Below are 18,900 nucleotides of genomic sequence, written 5' to 3'. Positions count from 1 at the left end.
AAAACTCACACTGAGAAATTCCTGGTGGAAGAGATGGAGGTGGAGTAACATGGGCATTTTACAAAATGGAGAAGGAAAAACTTAAACAATTTAGTTTTTTCTCTTATGTTCTACACACATTAACCCCCCTTTATACACATGTGGGCATGTGCCCATACATGTGGTCAGGAGACAAGATGTAGGCTGCTTTTTTATTTTGAACAAATGGAAAACACTGAATTAGAGAATGGCTGAAGCCTTTGCTCAGTTGACTGTTGCCAGCAGGGACAAGTCTTGGATAGTTGGTTCCTATTATATATAAAGTTAGATTAGCTCCCAGGAGCTCTAAGTAAATGCTTTGTCCTATCAGTATCTCTCTACATTAATGATAAATGTTTTTACATGTGAAAAGTTGACAGTTTCCCTTCGTGGAAAAATTCGAAAATTGTTTAAATTGGGAGAATTTTGCCTTCTTTGTTGAATAGTACATTTCTTACATTACATTTTGTTGTAATTGACTTTGTTTTCATTGGAAAGCTAGTAACTAAGGAAAGGATATTCATCATGCTTGAGCTGAAATGAGATTATTTATAGGCATTTAATGTGGGCCATGTTGGCAGGGATGTCAGAGTAAATAAAGTCTTGGCGCCTAACATTTGAAAATGGACCCTCAAGCATGATACACACGTACATGGTGATTTTCATGAGGATTAGATAGGACAATGTTTTAAAGTTTCTAGCATAGTGCTTGGCACATAGTGGACATTCAGTAAATATTCATGATTAAACAATATATTAAGAAAAGTATAAGACCTTGTGATTGAACACACCTAATTTTAAAAGACCTTGTGATTGAACCTACCTAATTTTAAAACCTGTCTATAGCTTTTAGTAGGTGAATGACCTTATTTAATTCTCATACTTGTTCTGAACCTCAGTTTCCTTCTTTGTTAAATACTACATACTTTACAGGATTATTATACATATTAGATAATGTACCTGACAGTGTTGTGTGAACAATAAAGCATTATGTAATGGTAGTGTAAAAAATTTAAAGCAGTCCTCAAAACTCCAGTCTTAGCACACATTATTATGTTATCTGGAAAGAATTATCAGATATTGTGTGGGAGACAGAAATGGACAACATGTAGCCTCTGTTTTTAAGTTACGTAGTTGCTAAGATGATGAAAACATGTACATCCAGCTCTAATATGGCAGAACAGAGATTTGGATGATTCCTTGTGAATGGATTTGCTCAAGCAATTTTTTAAAAAAACTACTTTGGAAAAGAAAAACTACTTTACAGTTTTTATAATAATCATCATAGAGAAGATACATTAATGACTAGAATTATCAGTATTTTGAAAAGTTTTAATCACATTTTACATAGACGTTTGGATTTTTAACAATTGTACTATGTAAGTTGTCTTCAGTTTTTTGTGTGTGTTTCTTTTGCCTGATACTTAGTGAAATTTGTATTCAACTTAGAATTGAAGGACTGCTGTGTGCATGATGCCTTGACCTTTGATTGATCAGTTCAGAACTCTGAATTTCATAACTCAGAACCAAGAGGTTTTGTTTATGGTGAATTTCAGTGTGGACTTCATAACTATAGATATTCCAATTCCTTTCCCTCTATCTCTGTGTATGTCATTGTGGTAGGCTCTGGGTAAATAAATCCCCTGACGCTTCCTCTCTCCTGGAAACAAACAAGCAAGCAAAAAAATAAATAAAACCTCCTGGAATCTTTGTTGTAAAACGAATTTGTCTAGATTTTCACATCATGATATATTGAATTAATGCCCCATCAGAATCCTGCTCAGCCTCGCCATTCTGCAGTTGACTAACATTGAGCGTTGCCATGTGTTCCTAGGTATAGGACAACGTGGGTTATTTTGCATCCTAAAGTGGCCAAGGGTCTCCTAGAGTAGCACTTGTTCCAGTCACATCACTCATGCCTCACTTGGCTTTTCTCTTTATGGAGACAATTCTAAGAAACAGTGTTCAACATGCTTTTAACAGCATGGAGTGCAAGGCTTGTTTAATTCCACATAAGATAAACCCACATTAAAAGCTACTGAAAAACATTAACCCAACTTTAATCTGTGGCTTTTTTTCCTTACCCCTCTTCTTTTTGGTCATAAATTATTCCTTTTAATACATGGGCATGTGATCTCTTTAGCTATATTGTAGGGTGTTTGGGGGCAAAGGGCTATGTTATCTACTTCTGTTCATTTCTTTACTTTGCCCAATTTTAGAATAGGCATTTGAAAATCCATTGTAAAACTGAATTATTTTGCACCATGAACTAGGTCAGGGAACTTTTTTATGGTAAAGGGTAGCAATAAAAGGCCAGATTTCTTGCCTCCTTTAATTTATCTTATTTGTAATAAACAGTACTTTTCTGGAGAACAAAAAATCTTCGGTTCCTTAGAACGTAAGCATTTGGAGTTGTTTTTTTCCTTTATTTTTTTAAAAACTAGAGCTGATCCTAACTATTCATCTCCTAATGGTTGTGTTGCACTGCTACCAAGAATATTTGTGATATAAGGTTGCTTCTTTCTTTTTCATACGAGACTGGAGTATCTAGAGTGCTTAAAATTGATTATTTCAGTCAAGATGTTTTCCATCATAGTTCTGTTCAGAATAAAACATACAGTATATTTATGAAATCAAATAGATGAAAGAAATTGAAATATAATACTGGAAATTGACTTCAGTATTTGTTTTGTACAAGATAGAAGTAGTAAAGTATTCATAATATAACCAATAACCAGTATTATCAGCAATCGTAATGAACATAATAGAAAGAAATGCATTACATGCCAACTATAGTTGGGAAAACAATGTGGAGTTATTAGAGAGAAACTGGTGAATATTTTAATCCTCTGATATAAAATGTCGAGACAAGCTCTTTCAGTGTTTAGTATTAAGCTTTCATAAATAGTGTCAGGCATAAGGACAAACAGTTCCACACACAAATTTGAAATTTGACCTTGTTAAAAGCTTTGTGCCATTAAGTTTTTTCTCCTACCCAGGATACTGTGTGCAGTTGTTACATAACCATTTAGTTAAACAAGCATAAAGCTCCCTCTACTGTTTTGTTTTGCCTCAAAATGTATTTATTGCTTTGGGATTTAAACATTCAAAACAATCCATGAATGTTTCTATCTTTGATATTATGATATATGAACCCTTCCATATAAATTATCTCCGCTACCCATGGAGTAGGAATGCGTCTGTATGGGTATGCCCTTGAAGGGAGTGTGACTGGGCGAGTATTGATGTAATGAACTATTTTAGGGAGAACACAAGAGATCATGCAAAGTACCAGAAAAAAAGGCTATCCCGACACAAATTATACTCATAACTACAGATAGTGTTACTGCTGGGGTTAGGGGCAAATCTACATGAATATGAATTTCAGCGATTAAAATGTTTATGTTAAATAAGCCAGCAGTCCACTCAATAGAAGAACTTTTCAGAAAAATGACATTCCGTATTGTTTTTCTTTTCCAGGTGAGAGTGGAGGTACTCAGAGTGCTGTCAGTCATGTAGGTTCCCAAGACGGGGGAATGATAACTATGCACAGTCCAAAGAGATCGGGGAAGATTCCTCCAAAACTCCACAATCATATGGTCCATCGAGTCTGGAAGGAATGCATCCTCAACAGAACCCAGTCCAAGTATGTTTATTGCATTACTTCTAAATCATAGTTTAGTAACCATTTTCTTTGATTACTACATGAAGAGGGTCAGTCACATTGCACTACAGTGTGACCAAACCTGAGGGGTCATTGGATTGACATTTCATCTTTTTGTACAGTAGTGTAAAATTCAAAACAAATATGTTAAAATAAGGGTGTTGACTTTACTTGATTTATTTATTCGGGAAATTTTGAAGTTTCTGATCACCTCAGTATTATTAGCCTTGTGTTCATCTGACATTTTTTAGCATGAAGGCTCAGGACAGTAATCAGTGGGTTTGGTTTTCCTTTGTATACCAATTTATGAATGTTTCCTATTTACAAAGGGAAGTGACCTTCTTTGTCATGTTTTGTATAGTACATTGGCCTTGTTTTAATTGACATACATTTCTAAACTGAATTGATTACCAGTTGCTGTGCGTCTCTTTGTTGATTTAGGAGAACTATATTCTTTTCTTCAGTCTCTACCCACCTTTCCTTCCTTTCTTTTTTTCCTTCCTTCCTTTTCTTCTCTTCTTCCTTTTCTGTCCTCTCTTTCTCCTCTCCTTAGCATATTTTTAGAAAAGAGGAAGAGGAGACTACTGGTGATTATTTTAATGTGGATAATAATGACAAAAAAGTATTCAATAATCAAGATTACATAAGCATTCACTTTTTAAGATTTACGTAAACACATTCAGCATATTTTCCTATCTGTTTTTATATGACTGAAATGTCCACTTTCTTGACTGATGCAAATAAACAAATTAGTCTTGATTTTCTGGAACAGAATAAATCTGGACATTCTTGCCAATAACTGCTAAGAACTCACTTATTTAGAAGTCAAATAAATGGCTCTTATGACTGCTATTCAAAGTTTTATATACGTATTTAAAAACCTGTCTTTTGGACCTAGCATTTGGCAAATTCATACTATACATATATCTATTTCTCAGTGAATTGGTTCTAGGATAGACTGCTGAAGAATATGTAGTAGAGAAAATTAAAATCATTGCAATGGAAAATATGTCATTCTATAATTAAAAAGGTATCTCTAGTCACTTAAAAATAATCCTTTCCTTTAGAATAAGTGGTACAGATATTTTCCTTTCTATCTGCAATGCTCGGACAATTTCCAAGTTAACATTTTCTTTTCCTCTCATTTACCATTTTTGATTTTTACCACCACTAACCTTTCATCTTTACCAACTCTTAACGGACCGTAGCTCCTCTGTCAGCAGCACAGAACTGAGAAGCAAGACACCCAGAGTGTCAGGGACGGTAGAGAGAAGGAGAATTCCTTGTGCAGCCATCATTGAAACACTTTGTAGAGTCAGCATTAGCAAAATCAGTAACACAAAACTATTGTCCAGTGTTCTGTGTAGTAATAAACATCTTTTCACTGTGTATTAATAAACATCTTTTTGCTACCAATTATCAGTGATATATAGGAGATATTTTTGTTTCTTGTCTTTTGGTTTACATTACAAGTGTTGAGCGCTGCTCTTAAATGCTGGTAAATACAGGAGTTTTAAGAGCGATTTAAGAAGTCTGTTCACAAATGCTATAAAAAAGATAATTTTTAAAAATTGAAGTTATTTCTACAAAATTGAAGTGACTTATTTTAAAGCAACATTTGATAGTGCTAGATAGTGTTTTAATTGCTAAGTGTACTACCCATATTAAATTGTGCATTAAACTTAAATAGAAATATTCTGGATCCTCCTTCTGATCCTGCTTCTAGTGCAGAGAACAAGTGGTAGCAGGTGTGCGTGTGTGTGTATGTGTATTCCTTCCTTCCTTCCTTCCTCCCTTCCTTCCTCCCTTCCTCCCTCCCTCCCTCCCTCCCTTCCTTCCTCCCTCCCTCCCTTCCTCCCTCCCTCCCTTGTGTTGTCTTCCCACCTCCCCTGCCCACAACTGTCTAGCAGCAGGATACTATTACTATGTAAAATACAGTGACTTCTTTTCAACATTTTTCCCCAGAGGTGTGAATATTATCTCATATTTACACAAATCACATTTTTAACCCTTTTTAGGAGGAGCCAAATGTCAACTCCAACTCTTGAAGAAGAGCCTGCTAACAATCCTGCTACTTGGGATTTTGTGGATCCAACCCAAAGAGTCAATTGTTCCTGCTCTCGGTAGGTAGTGGAAAAGGCACAGTGGTCTTCAGATGGAATGGTGGCACGTTGTTGTTGGCTGTCTCCTGGCCTCTCAGAACCCTTCTTACCTGTTTTGTTTTTAAATCCTCTTCCTCCTCCAGTAGAGAAGAAAACGATCGATCTTTTCTTCTATGCAGATGATACAGTTCATTGTTAGGACTCAGAAGAGAACCTTTTTAGACAACTGGCCCTGTTATCAGTTTGCTCCTATGAATTTCTTCAAGGTAGCTGAGTCAAAACTAAAGCCATCAATTTGACAAGACAGTCCCTTGCCCTTTGAATGAGTATTTAATTACTCTTAATTTTAAAGTAGAGATTAATATTAAACAAACTGGCTTGAGTTAATAGAATTTGGATTAAATAGACCTTCCACAGATAATTTGTTTTGGTGGTGATGTTGGTGTTTTTTGATGAATGAAGCAGATATTTGTAACAATACTTGCCAAAAGGTAAGATTCTTGCTCGTTCATTTAGATATTTGAATAGAACCCCAAATTGTTTTCTATAGCAAATTTTTGCACTCCTCATGGATATTTCCTTGTAGTAGGAAAGAATTTTATTGTTATAGGTTTTCACTAGGGTTCTTATATATATCTTAAGTGTATGTCAGCCTTAACTTTCCCAGCTCAGTTGACTGTTAGAACCAGTGTTGATGATTATTCACATAATGAGGAATTTAGAGTAGCTTTGCTTCCCAAGTATGTATTTTCACATTTTATACTGTTCAATACTTATAAAAAAAGATCAGTTGAGATAAGTACGTTTAAGAGATGGCCATTTATTTCCATAGTTTAGATCGGGGTTCTTAATGTGGCACAAATGAATTGGCTTTGGGGAAGGTAGTCAGTATGCCCCCCGAGGATATATGCAGACTCGTGTGTATATATGTGCACACTTATGCAACAATTTTGACACTTTCTTCCTGTCTTCCCCTGCCCCTTAAGTTGATCCTCTTTTTATCAGGCTCTGCCTTGGTAGTCAGCTTTTTCTTGAGAGATGCTATAAGTATCAGCTTAATGAAACTCATGATTGATTTTTCAAGGAGGTGGTTTTTGAAGAAGTTATTTGCTCATTAAGGGACCTCTCTCTGAGCATGTGAGAACCTCTCGTCTCAGGATAGGTATAGAATACCACTTAAATACCTTTTGCCGCACATTGTAAATTGTGCAACAAAAAGTATTTTCCTCTTAACTTTTGTTTTTAAACAGCTCATCGCCAAGATATAGTCCACCTTTAGAAAGTACGTAGGATATAATTTTTAGTGTATTTAACTTCACTTGTTCCTACATCTTATTTGCCCTGCTTTTTTCCTTAATCTAGGTTTCTTCCACTTTTTAAAAATAACTCTTTTACTGACTTCTATCACATTATTATTTGATACCTTGAATTATTTTTACCTGAAGTGTAAATAAATAACACTTTTTCTTTTGTCTTCTGGGGTTATTGCTATATTTCCTCACTAAATTCAAATACCTTCAGATCTTTCTTGCATTCCATTGCATTGACTTCCATCAGTATAAATATTGATCTATAGACCTGACTTCTCACATGTATTCTGGTCTTGTATTTTGGGGGTGCCTTTAAGAAATATTCTTAATTTAGACATGTCTGTTTCCTCCCAAATCAGGTACCCTACTGTGGCCATTTGTATCACAAATTTCCCTTCTCAGCCCAGAGAAGGGAAATTTATCATTTATTTCTAGGTCAGTTTTATCATTGCATTTTAAATGACTTTTTTTGAACTGTCTATTATAACCATTCTACGTTCCTTATTCTTTTAGCCACAATGTATTTCAGCTCTATCTTTATTTGGCCCTGTCTCTGATCCTTCTCGCTACCAGACCACCCATATAGTTAGCCTTCTGAGCCTGCTCTTCCCACTGCCTGCTTCAGCAAGGTCCCTTTCCTGTTCAGAAATTCGCAATACTCATTTGTTACTTACTGATGTATGCCTAATTCTGACCATTTCATAATGTAGCTGAGTCATTAAATACAATGGGAAAAAAATGACTTTATAAGATTATCCACTTTGCTAAAAGCCCTTACTTTGAAGAGGCTACTATAAAATATCTATCAAAGGACTGGGTATGGTTAAATGCTTTCTGAGAAAATCCAAGTCAAAAAATTTTATGTAAAAGACTTTTAGAGCTCAGGTTTTAAAGTAAGCACCCTTAGAAGATGACATTGAGATACATTCAGATGAGACATTCATCTGTTACTGTGATCCTGTGCCCTGGGGATTTAAAGCACAGTTTTTGGCTTGTTGACAGTAGCTTTAGACAACCTTCTTCAGAGTCAGAATTTATTTTTTTTAGTATAGCATAGACTTTAGCAAGAGTGTTTTCAGGTTATCTACTACAGGATTACCAAACCCATTCCACAATGGGTTTGGTAATCCTGTAGTAGATAACCTGTTAAATGGCCTTACGGGGCAGGGTGGCCATCCTGCTGTCCCACTAAACCATCCCATTATGCCACACAAATCCATTTTACTGCCCACCAGGGCATCATTTAGTGCAATGCAGCAGTAATTTAATGCCACCCTAGTGGCCTCTGAGGGTTACTGGTGAGCTCACGTTTTTCCCTGGGAGTGATTTGTGTAATGGGAGGAACTGGCCGACCTGCCATCTGACTTGGTTGCTCGGGTTGAACTTTGGCATCTCTAGGACTCTTCCAGAGCAGCTTCTCACACCTGTTCTTGCCAAAAAGTGTGTCAGCGTGTGAGCAGACTCGCTGTTCCTGCCTAGATAGTTCAGATGCATTTGGATGTTTATTCACTTGCCACTTTTTCCTTCAGTCTCATTTTAATGTGTCTGTAAGATCCAAAGTTGTCTTGTACCCTTCTTTCTTAAATCATAGTAGCATATAAGGTTTCTAATATAGTCCTGCTATTAAGTGGTCTTGGGATTCCCCTCGTTATCTTAGTCTCACATTTAGGGGGAGAGTTGCGATTATTTTATTCCTGATTTACAACACTACAGGCCATTATAAACCATTTTACACTGGTGTTAGTAAAGTGTTGTGAAATAGAAACTGGAAGCTTTCTTGCTTGTTTCTTGGCAGATGATCGCATTAAAACTCTTGGTTTTAAGATGCAGTATGAATAGATTATCTGAGGCCCTCAGCAAATATGAAAGATTTAGGGATTTTTCAAATCAGTAATTTTGTCGGGGTTAGCAGGGTATGAGTTTATGTTTCTTAAGTTTATCTCTTATCTTCTTAACTTGAATGGGATTGATTCTTCACTTTCCATAAGACTGTTTTGCAGTTTTTAGTCATTAAAAATATAATTAATACCTAGAGTCCTTGTCTATGTATTAGTGTATCTAATGAGTACTTAAAAAGGCATAACCTTGTCAGATGCATCTCTTTTGTAACGTTATGATAATGCAGTTATTATCATCTGTGTATTTGACGACTTCATTTTAATTCTCATTTCAGGCATAAACTTTTAAAACGTGCTGTAGGACCCAATCGACCTCCCACAATATCTCAACCAGGGTTCAGTGCAGGACCATCATCATCTTCATCTTTACCGCCGCCTGCTTCTTCTAAGCACAAAACAGCAGAAAGACAGGAAAAGGGAGACAAGTTGCAAAAGAGACCCTTGATACCATTTCACCATAGGCCCTCTGTGGCCGAAGAGTTATGCATGGAACAAGATACACCAGGACAGAAGCTAGGGTTGGCAGGGATAGACTCCTCCCTAGAGGTGTCTAGCAGTAGGAAGTATGATAAGCAAATGGCCGTGCCTTCCAGAAATACAAGCAAGCAAATGAATCTGAATCCTATGGATTCACCTCATTCCCCTATTTCCCCTCTGCCACCAACACTCAGCCCTCAGCCACGAGGTCAGGAAACGGAGAGTTTGGATCCACCATCTGTCCCTGTGAATCCAGCCCTCTATGGAAATGGGCTAGACCTCCAGCAGTTGTCTACTCTCGATGACAGAACTGTCCTCGTAGGCCAAAGACTGCCTCTGATGGCAGAGGTCAGCGAGACAGCCTTATATTGTGGGATTAGGCCCTCGAACCTGGAGTCATCAGATAAGTGGTGGCATAGTTTTTGTCTCCCGCGCATTGATGATGCTGAGTTCCGGCCTCCAGAGCTCCAGGGTGAGAAGTGTGATGACAAAATGGAGGTAAACTCAGAGAGCACCGCATTGCAAAGGTAAGGCGACTCTGCGCCAGCCACCTGCTGACCCCAAAGGCCAAGGCCGTAGGCTCCCATGAATCAGGGGCTTTCCTCCTCAGCTTACCCTGTTAAACCTTCAGATCCAGAATGAAAGACGCTTTTCTTCACCATTCTAGATTCTGCATTTGGAAAATGTTTAAAAGTCAAATGCTTTGTTGTTATGAGGTTTAACACACATGTCATTATTTAAACATGCTGGCATATAAAGGTCTCATTGTGGCATTTAGTATACTAGTTTTGCTTTATTTTTGGCCTGCCGTTTGTTAATCAAAGAATATGGCTTTATGAGACTTTCCATATTGTGGTCAGTACCTTCTTTGTTTCTTGATACTTTTAAGGAAGGCTTTGTATGCATTTAGGTACGTATCATGTGTCTAGTAATAATACTTAATATTTGTAGTGCTTTCACGCTACCTATTGTTCTTAACAGTTTACACAGATTATCTCACTTAATCTTCACCAAAACCATATTAATACCTTAACTTCATAGCTAAGAAACTAGGGTCATGCAGTTAGTAAATGACACAGATAGAAATGGAACCTTGGCAGTCTGTCCTCGGAGCCCATCTGTGCTCTTAAGTAGAATCTATGGAATCAGAAACAAAAACATGTATTTCTCACAAAGCCTACTAAGTTTTATTTAATTGTAAATATAATCTCTCAAATACATTCACTGTGTCAATGAATAAATTTTAAGTTTAGTTTAAGCTTTACAAATGATTTAAATCATAAATGCTGCTTTTTTTTAAACATCCACCTTTTTACTTTATCTTGCCTAACTGGTCATTTATTTTCCCTTTTAGACTCTTAGCACAACCTAATAAACGGTTTAAAATCTGGCATGACAAACAGCCACAGATGCAGCCACTCCACTTCCTTGACCCATTGCCTCTATCACAACAACCTGGAGACAGTTTGGGAGAAGTCAATGATCCATATACCTTTGAGGATGGTGACATAAAATACATCTTTACAGCAAACAAGAAATGCAAACAAGGGACAGAAAAAGATTCCCTGAAAAAGAATAAGGTACCATTTAACATAGAGTCCAGCATGGTATGGGTTTTGATCTATGTCAGAACAACACATGTGGGAAAACTTCTGAGGCAGAATGTTTGAGATAGTCTTGCCTGATTGCTCTGTCCCCATATTCATGCTCTTGGTACTATTGTATTGAATGGCGTATTGTTCCTTTTTATGTCATGGCTCACCTTTGTTTAAAAGTCAGCCGAACATAAATGAAGCCTCATTTTCCAGGCTATAGCTTGTACAGTGCATGTTTCCTCTCATATGCTAATTCTTGTTGGCCTATGCTCCCTGCTTATTTCTTTTTAATTATGATTACAAAATACCAAAAATGTTGATAACAATATTTACTGTTTATCGAGCGCTTACTGTATTTACCGTGCTGAGCGCTTTATGTATACATCTCTCTTGAGTTAACATCAACAGCACTCTCTCTTAGATGGTGTCAGTGTTGATTTTACTGGTTTCATTGTCACAAAAATGAGGGCTAGGGGTATCTGCTGTCTATCCTCAAATTTTAAGACATTCTAAAATACTTGGCCATTTAAAGAGGTATTCTTGAGCAAAGAGGAAATAAGACAATTAAAAGAGGCCAGTATAGTTCCTGAGAATGCTTCTTAGATTACTTTTTAGAGATCTATCTAGATCCAGAAAGCTTGAACCATAACCCAGCATCCAAAATGTTATTAAAGGCAGCATTGAATACCATGGCAGGTCTGTAATCAAATGCCACCAGCACCATTTAGACATAATACCCCTGTTGAATCAGAATACTCCATAGGATTGAGGGGAAAATGTGGGAGTTTTTGGTTCTGTTTAAATTCAGGGAAAAGGACATATCTTTTATTTCCTTTGGTTGCATAGACCATGGTTTATCATACTTGTGCTCATAACAAGCTCCATTCTGCCCTCTAATTCTTTGTGTTCTCCCTCATATTCCACACTTTGGGTTGGTGTTCATGTGTTTTGTTTGGCTGAATTTATTACACAGTCAGAGGATGGATTTGGTACCAAGGATGTCACTACACCAGGTCATTCCACGCCGGTGCCTGATGGGAAAAATGCCATGTCTATTTTCAGTTCTGCTACTAAAACAGGTGTGTACAACGATTATTTGCCTCACTTGGATTGTTGCTAAAATAAAATGCGAGGGAGATGCTTCTCAATTTAAAATCATTTTCTTATTGTAATAGCAATAATTTGATCTCATCTTTAATATATTTTTCATAGCTTGTTTTTCAGTTCCTTTCAAAACTGATAAACATATTTGGAAATAATTGTCTCTAAATTTAACTGAAAACCTAGGGAAAAAATTCACAGGCAGGTGTTGCCCATTGAGATCCGTGTCCTCTCCTCACTCCTTCTCCCTTAGTGAAGTTGCTCATTCTGTCTTTTGTCTCCTTTCCCACAGATGTCCGGCAGGATAATGCTGCTGGCAGAGCTGGCTCCAGTAGCCTTACGCAGGTGACAGATTTGGCACCTTCCCTGCATGACTTAGACAACATCTTTGATAATTCTGATGATGATGAACTTGGGGTGAGTCTGCCATAGCTACGCAAACAAAAATTTTCCTAAATGGGAGGATATGTGTCTCTGTGTCAGTCTGCTGAACTCAGGGGCTTTTATTTCGGGTTCTGAATGTTTTTTGGAAGTGTTTGTATACTTTGAAAGTCTTCTAAAAGTTACATGTGTAGTCTCTAACATTCCTTGGGTTTTGTTTGTTGATGGCTTTTTTCCATTAGTTATTCCTGGTGCAAATGATTAAAATCTTTCACAGTTATTTTAAATCCTTCAAATATCATGAGACTAACAGAAATGTATTATGTAGTCCCTTTAGCTCAGATGAAAAAAAAAATTATGCCCACATAACTTTTTAATTCATCTAAGAAGTCAGAGGTCAGTCTACATTTTGAGAGATAAACAAGTGTGATCTGTACTTTTTAGGATTATGTCATTATAATAGGGAAATAGAATTTATGAACATAGAAGTTAAATACCACAACGCATCATATGATGAAAGTGACAGATGAGAATTGTAATTCTTTGGTGAACAGCTGAACTGAATCAGGAAATTCGTGTCCTTGTTCTCCTAACCAGTGTTGTACCTTTGGGCAAGTAGAAGTGCCTGTTATTTAGAGATGCGTAAGATAGGCCCTCTCTTCAAGAAAATCAATTAGCTTATTTTTCTTTCAATTATGTATTTATCTTCCTTCCCATTCATCCATTTTACATATATGTTAATCATTTGATGATCAGATCCTTTGTGACACGTACTCGAGGTTACAAATATTATTAAATTACCACTTTTATACTTGAAACACCACAGACTCTGAGAGAAACAGCATATAAATAAATATATTAATTGCTGTGAGGGTAGTAATTAACTCGTATCTAGAGATGCTGGGTGTTCAAGTACCAAGTGACAGGAGAGCAGTGTTTAACTTAAGTTTGAAGGTTAAGTAGGAATCAGATTTCTAAAACCCTTTCTCACTTTAAAATAAAATGTATTTGATTAACAGATATTTTACACCATTTTTTGTAAGTACTTAGACGATGATGAGATCATAATGGCCTTGAAGAATGCCTATGACTTGAAATGTGAAGACGCTGGGTTAGTGAGAGGCAGGGAAGGGGCATTAGTTTGAGCCTGGCATGAGCCTTGATTAAGTTGGGCTGGGGGGGCGGGGGGAGGATAATGAATAGACCATTCCATTGGTCTGTTTTCTGAATGGTGGGTAAAGAGGATAGAGGGAGGAAGGTTTTTGGCTTAGTACTATGGACTTTGAACTCTACCCATAATGTGTTTCTCTGAAGGCTGCTGGGTATGGAACTAACCAGGTAGGAGTGAGTGCTGTTTTTCATCAGTCTGATGCGCAGAAAGCAGGAGTAGTACTTGGTACTTTTCGTTGAATTGAAGCACGAGAACCTGAATTCAGGCAGTGGCTGCATGAAGGAAAGGGACATGGCACAGTGGCAAACTTTGGTAGAAGAAATGACACTTTTCCTTATTGGTGATCCAGGCTTGGGAAATCCTTTTTGAACTTGAAGATCTCTCTAAAGCCGAGCATTACCTAGAATTGGTTTTCATGATCCTTGGGGTTAGGTTTGGTGGCGATGGTGGGAACAAAGCATGAAAAGAAGAGGAATCAAAAAGTAGTAGAAAGGGAGAAGTAAGAAAAGAAAAAAAGCAAGCAGTGTGGAGTAGCCCGGTACTGTTCACAGCCATCATACCTGGCGATGGTTGTTTCTGCTCTGAGTCACTGTACTTACCCTCTGTATAGATTATGAATACTCTTGGACTAAATGAAGAAACGTTTACTTTGTTTCTTGAATTTATTCTTAGTTATATTAATATACAAAGGGGAGCTGGACATTTTTAATCTAAGTTTTATTTCTCAGAAATGATTGTTTCTACTTTACCCTGGCATTTAATCACGGGAACAGTTTACCTTAGAATCATTTTTGCTAATTCGCTTTACTAATACCTGGAGTTGGGAGGCTCTTGTTCAAGTTTTCATCTTCAAATGTCTTTGAATTTAATTTTGCGCTTCAACTCTATGATGTTAAATAAGTATACATAAATAAAAGGCCTGCTTTTTGTGAGAATCTTTTGTTTTGCTTTGATTTGAATTATCTTGCCACCAATTAATTTGAGTTCTTAATCTTTCCTATTAAGAGGCTTAATTTGTTTTGAATAACAAATTAAAGCCAAACCTTCTCTGTAAAATTAACTAAATTTATGAGAGGAATATGTTTTATGGAGATGAACAGTAACTGTGGAAATAGGAGCAGACGATATATGGTTTTTTTTGTTGTGAAAATAGAAGAATAATAGTTTGGGAGGCTTGAGGTCATCTTTAGCTGCCTTCTGCCAAACAGAAGGAAAACCAGACTGATAGCCAATTACCACTTGGAGGCACCACCGTAATGTAATTGTGTCTCTGAACCGACTTCAGTAATGACTCGGGAGTGGAGATTTGCTTAAGGTCTGCGAGCTGTGCTTTGATGGCACAATCTGCCCTCACCAGATCCATGCAAAGAAAACTCAGTCACTTAGGTTCTCGTACTTGATAAGCTGTAATCATCTCCCTTGTTTCACTGCTGGTATTTCTAGAAGTTCACTTGGTGAATACTATATAAGGAAGCATCTTTTCTGTTCGTAGGCCGTATCACCTGCACTGCGTTCATCAAAAATGCCTACGGTTGGGACCGAAGACCGACCTCTTGGGAAGGATGGAAGAGCTGCTGTTCCTTACCCACCAAGTAAGAAAAGCAAATGGAACTTTGGTTTCCGACTTACAATTTATATACAATGTTCTTATACTCAGTGGTGCCTTATCTGAGATTCCCTTACTTTTTCATTTCTTTTTAACAGAATACTGCCTATGAATTGAACTTGTACAAGTTGATATTTCTAAGATGGCAGGCAGCTAAGAGGCCATCTTAATTCAAATTCCTTTTCCCTTTGTTTTCAAATTAAGAATTAACTTTTATGGTTTAAAATGCAGAAAAAGATGTTTAGGGTTTGTTTTTTCAGTAGCCCTCTCCTAGTAGGATAAATGCTGCACAGATTTTTTTTAGAGCGTTATTCTACATTAAGTGCTCATATAAAATGTTTCAGTTTTCATGAATTTAATTCATACAAGGATAATGAGTACTGTTGTTTTCTGTGGTCCATTTTCCAATTCATACTGAAGTTTTTGTGTTTCCTTTTGCAGTCAACTAGCTTTATTATGTATGCTGACAAGAAGAGAAACTTCCTTTTTTCTAGTTATTCTTTGCCCTAAGAAACCACATTATTCTTCAAGAGAAAAAGTCGGGGTAGCTTGTGCGGATACTCTGAAGCAGAAACATAATTCCATTGCAAATCATTCTTTAATACCTTCTCATTAACTTCAACTGGTAATGAGAACAAATTGAGGGGAAAAACCACCATGTCATAGGGATGAGTCAAAAAGTTTTATGAACCTATAAATGTAGAGCTGATTTACTCAAATGTAGAAGTGTGAAGTATACAGAGATTGGATTTTGACAGCTTTAGTGGATCCTAGCTTTTTAAAATATGCAAAGCTTTCTCAAGCATGACATGTATGAAAATGAATAATGATAGCCAGCCAGTTGCTGTAGTTTTTTTAATTAAACATTTTTCTTTTTTTATTACTCTGCACTGCAGAATTTTACAAACATAGAACTCACAGATGAGGAGAAACAGTATTAAAGTTGATACATATGGAATAAGTCAGATGAGTGAATTTTTTCCCCTTGTATTAAACCAATTAATCCTCTGCCCTTTTTGACATTAAGTAGTATGTAGCAGTGTTAAATGTTAACATGTCTGATAACTTGTCCAAGATTATTCACTTACAAACCCTGTTAGTTGGTGGCATTGCCCAGTAACGTATATGGTGTACTCCCTTCTTTCTTTCATTTTTATTCAAAATGGAATTGTTTTAGAAAGAAGCTCTTTACTGTGTATTTTATGATAAAATACACAGTATTAAAATGAATGAATTTGAAATATAGCAAAAGTATTAGTATCAGGAAAATACAGATATATGAGTCAAGAGGATTGTTTTAATGTGTACAGAGTATGTGTGTATAATGTGTGTGTGGACATACAATATTTCTTCGCAAGACATCACAATGAAAATAATGAAAATAACATGGCAAGAAGTTCTCATCTCTGCAATAGCTTTATTATACATTGAGGCAGAAAGACAGACATATTATAAAATTTAATGTCTAGAACAGAACCACCCAATAGAAATATAGGCTGAACCACAAATGAGAGCCACATAAGTACCTTAAAATTTTATAGTAGTCACATTTAAAAATCATGTGAAATCAATTTTAATAATTTATTTAACTTGTATCCAGAATATTGCCGTCTTAACAACGTAATCAGTATAAAAGACATTGAGATGTTTTACTTTTTTTTTTGTACTGTTTGGAATCTGGTGTATGATTTAAGCATGCAGCACATCTCAGTTTGGATAGCCCCATTATGAGAGCTCCGTAGCCACATGTGGCTAGTGGATCCTGTGTGGGACAGCATAGGTCTATAACTACTCATTTGTTTTTGTAGTAAAGAAGAAAGCAATACACAGTAACAACTAGGTATTGTTTTAACATCAAGTCTGTTAGGATGGTATTGTGTCATAATAATAAAAACAGGTTTTATCGTTAACCAATTGCTTATGAATTTTCATTTTTGAAAGCATGTCAGTTTGAAGTGTGAGTCTATGAGGAGGCAAAAATGAAAGAGTTGGACATTGAGTTGGCGTCATTTATTCTGCAGGAGCGCTTAATGTTTTTCAAGGGACTCTGCTAGGTGCTCTGGTGCGGGAGAATGCTGAGAAAGTGGTAAAGGTGCTTCTGTTGGAGGGCTTCCGTCTTGCACGTGAATCTTGGAAGTACAGGGTCGGAGGTGGTTGATGTCCTGAGTGATTTCCAGGCGAAGTGCCATGGATCTTGAAGGGCAGGCAGTATACATAAGAAAGTGGGGTGTTGTGGGCAAGGCGCCTCAGCTCCAGTCCACGCTGGTAGGCGTTCCCACCCTCACGGCAGCCGTTTTTTAGGGAGAGTATTGAACAGGCGAGCCACGATGGTTTTCTATTTTGGGGAACCAGGACGTTTCTCTGGGTTTCTAGCTTCTTCTTGACTTCTCTGCTTTGAGTTCAGTCCTCCTTTTGTCATCTCAAAACTTCTTCAGGGTCATCTTCCCCCGCCCCCCCTTCAGAAATTCCCTATAACTTAACAGCATTTCTATCTTTTCCCAATCTTTCCCAAAAAAGAATTAATTATTTCTGACTTCATCACTTGCCGAATGTGTAGGTGTACATGGCAAAGCGTTCATTTTTGTGCATACATCATTTGCACAAAATATGAGGTAGATATTATTTCATTTTCCAGATGAGGAAATTGAAGCCAGAGAGGTTAAGAGTCTTTCTTAAGTATATCTGATAATAAGAATGTTGAAGACCACTTTCTAAAGAAAATCTCTGGCTGGTGGAATCTCATTTTATCTATACTTTTTGTGTGTTTGTGTGTTTTACATTTGATAAAAATTGTCAAGATGGATAAGGCTTTTAAAACTGATATATAACTGTTAGGTAGCATTGAAGAAGTTGAGTAGGCCCTAAGTGGAAAATGTTTTTATTATATTTCTTAGCAAATTTTAAAACTAATAAACTAATTTTTTGGTAAGGTTTTGTACCATAGCAAGATACTTATAAGTGAAAGAAAGGCTGTCGATGTTTTAAGGTCATTATCATTTTAACTGAAAGAGAATTGATATAGGTTTCTTTATTTTCCAAATATCTATTTGGTGATTACTATCTGTAATGTAATATGAGTTTGAAGATTTTATGAAATAGACTCATAGTTTAAAAAATTATACTTAATAATTAATTGTATATGAAAATTGACTAGTAGCTGCTTTTTGGCTTGCGAGAGGAATAGGAACCAAAGATTAAAGGTGATGGGTATATTCCAAGCGCAGCCTAACTGTATTAAAACCTTCAGCTTTGTTTTAAAGAAAACATATTAATCTGGTTGCCGCTACATTTGAAGAGTTGTTTTTCCACCTCACAATTACCAATTATATAGTATCTCCAGTGGTTCTCTGATAGTTCCTGGCTTGGCTTTTATTATATCCCTAGTTCTATGAATTGTTACGTTCCTTAAGGGTAAAATACTTGGTCATAACAAGGGTCATAACAAGAAGGTGCCTTCAAGATTAACTTGGAGGCTTTAGTTTTCTTTCTTTCTTCCTTTCTCTTTCTTTCTTTCTTTCTTTTTCTTTCTTTCTTTCTTTCTTTCTTTCTTTCTTTCTTTCTTTCTTTCTTTCTTTCT

General features: G+C 36.5%; 1 protein-coding gene across 2 annotated transcripts in view; it reads left to right on the top strand.

Moving 5' to 3' along the window:
• The window catches only part of MED13L (mediator complex subunit 13 like), a 262,490-nt gene that overhangs the window by 207,630 nt on the left and 35,960 nt on the right, over positions 1-18,900 (top strand). For both annotated transcript variants that reach the window (XM_011355833.2, XM_023528246.1), the window contains exons 8-14: positions 3,499-3,664; positions 5,701-5,805; positions 9,268-9,996; positions 10,824-11,049; positions 12,038-12,143; positions 12,458-12,582; positions 15,210-15,309. In XM_011355833.2, coding sequence (XP_011354135.2) covers positions 3,499-3,664; positions 5,701-5,805; positions 9,268-9,996; positions 10,824-11,049; positions 12,038-12,143; positions 12,458-12,582; positions 15,210-15,309 — 1,557 coding nt within the window. The remainder of the gene's footprint in view (positions 1-3,498; positions 3,665-5,700; positions 5,806-9,267; positions 9,997-10,823; positions 11,050-12,037; positions 12,144-12,457; positions 12,583-15,209; positions 15,310-18,900) is intronic.

Source organism: Pteropus vampyrus, unplaced genomic scaffold, assembly GCF_000151845.1.
Source record: "Pteropus vampyrus isolate Shadow unplaced genomic scaffold, Pvam_2.0 Scaffold23, whole genome shotgun sequence".
Lineage (NCBI taxonomy): Eukaryota > Metazoa > Chordata > Mammalia > Chiroptera > Pteropodidae > Pteropus > Pteropus vampyrus.
The sequence above is the reverse complement of the archived record's forward strand: the minus strand, read 5'-3'. Positions and strand labels throughout refer to the sequence as shown.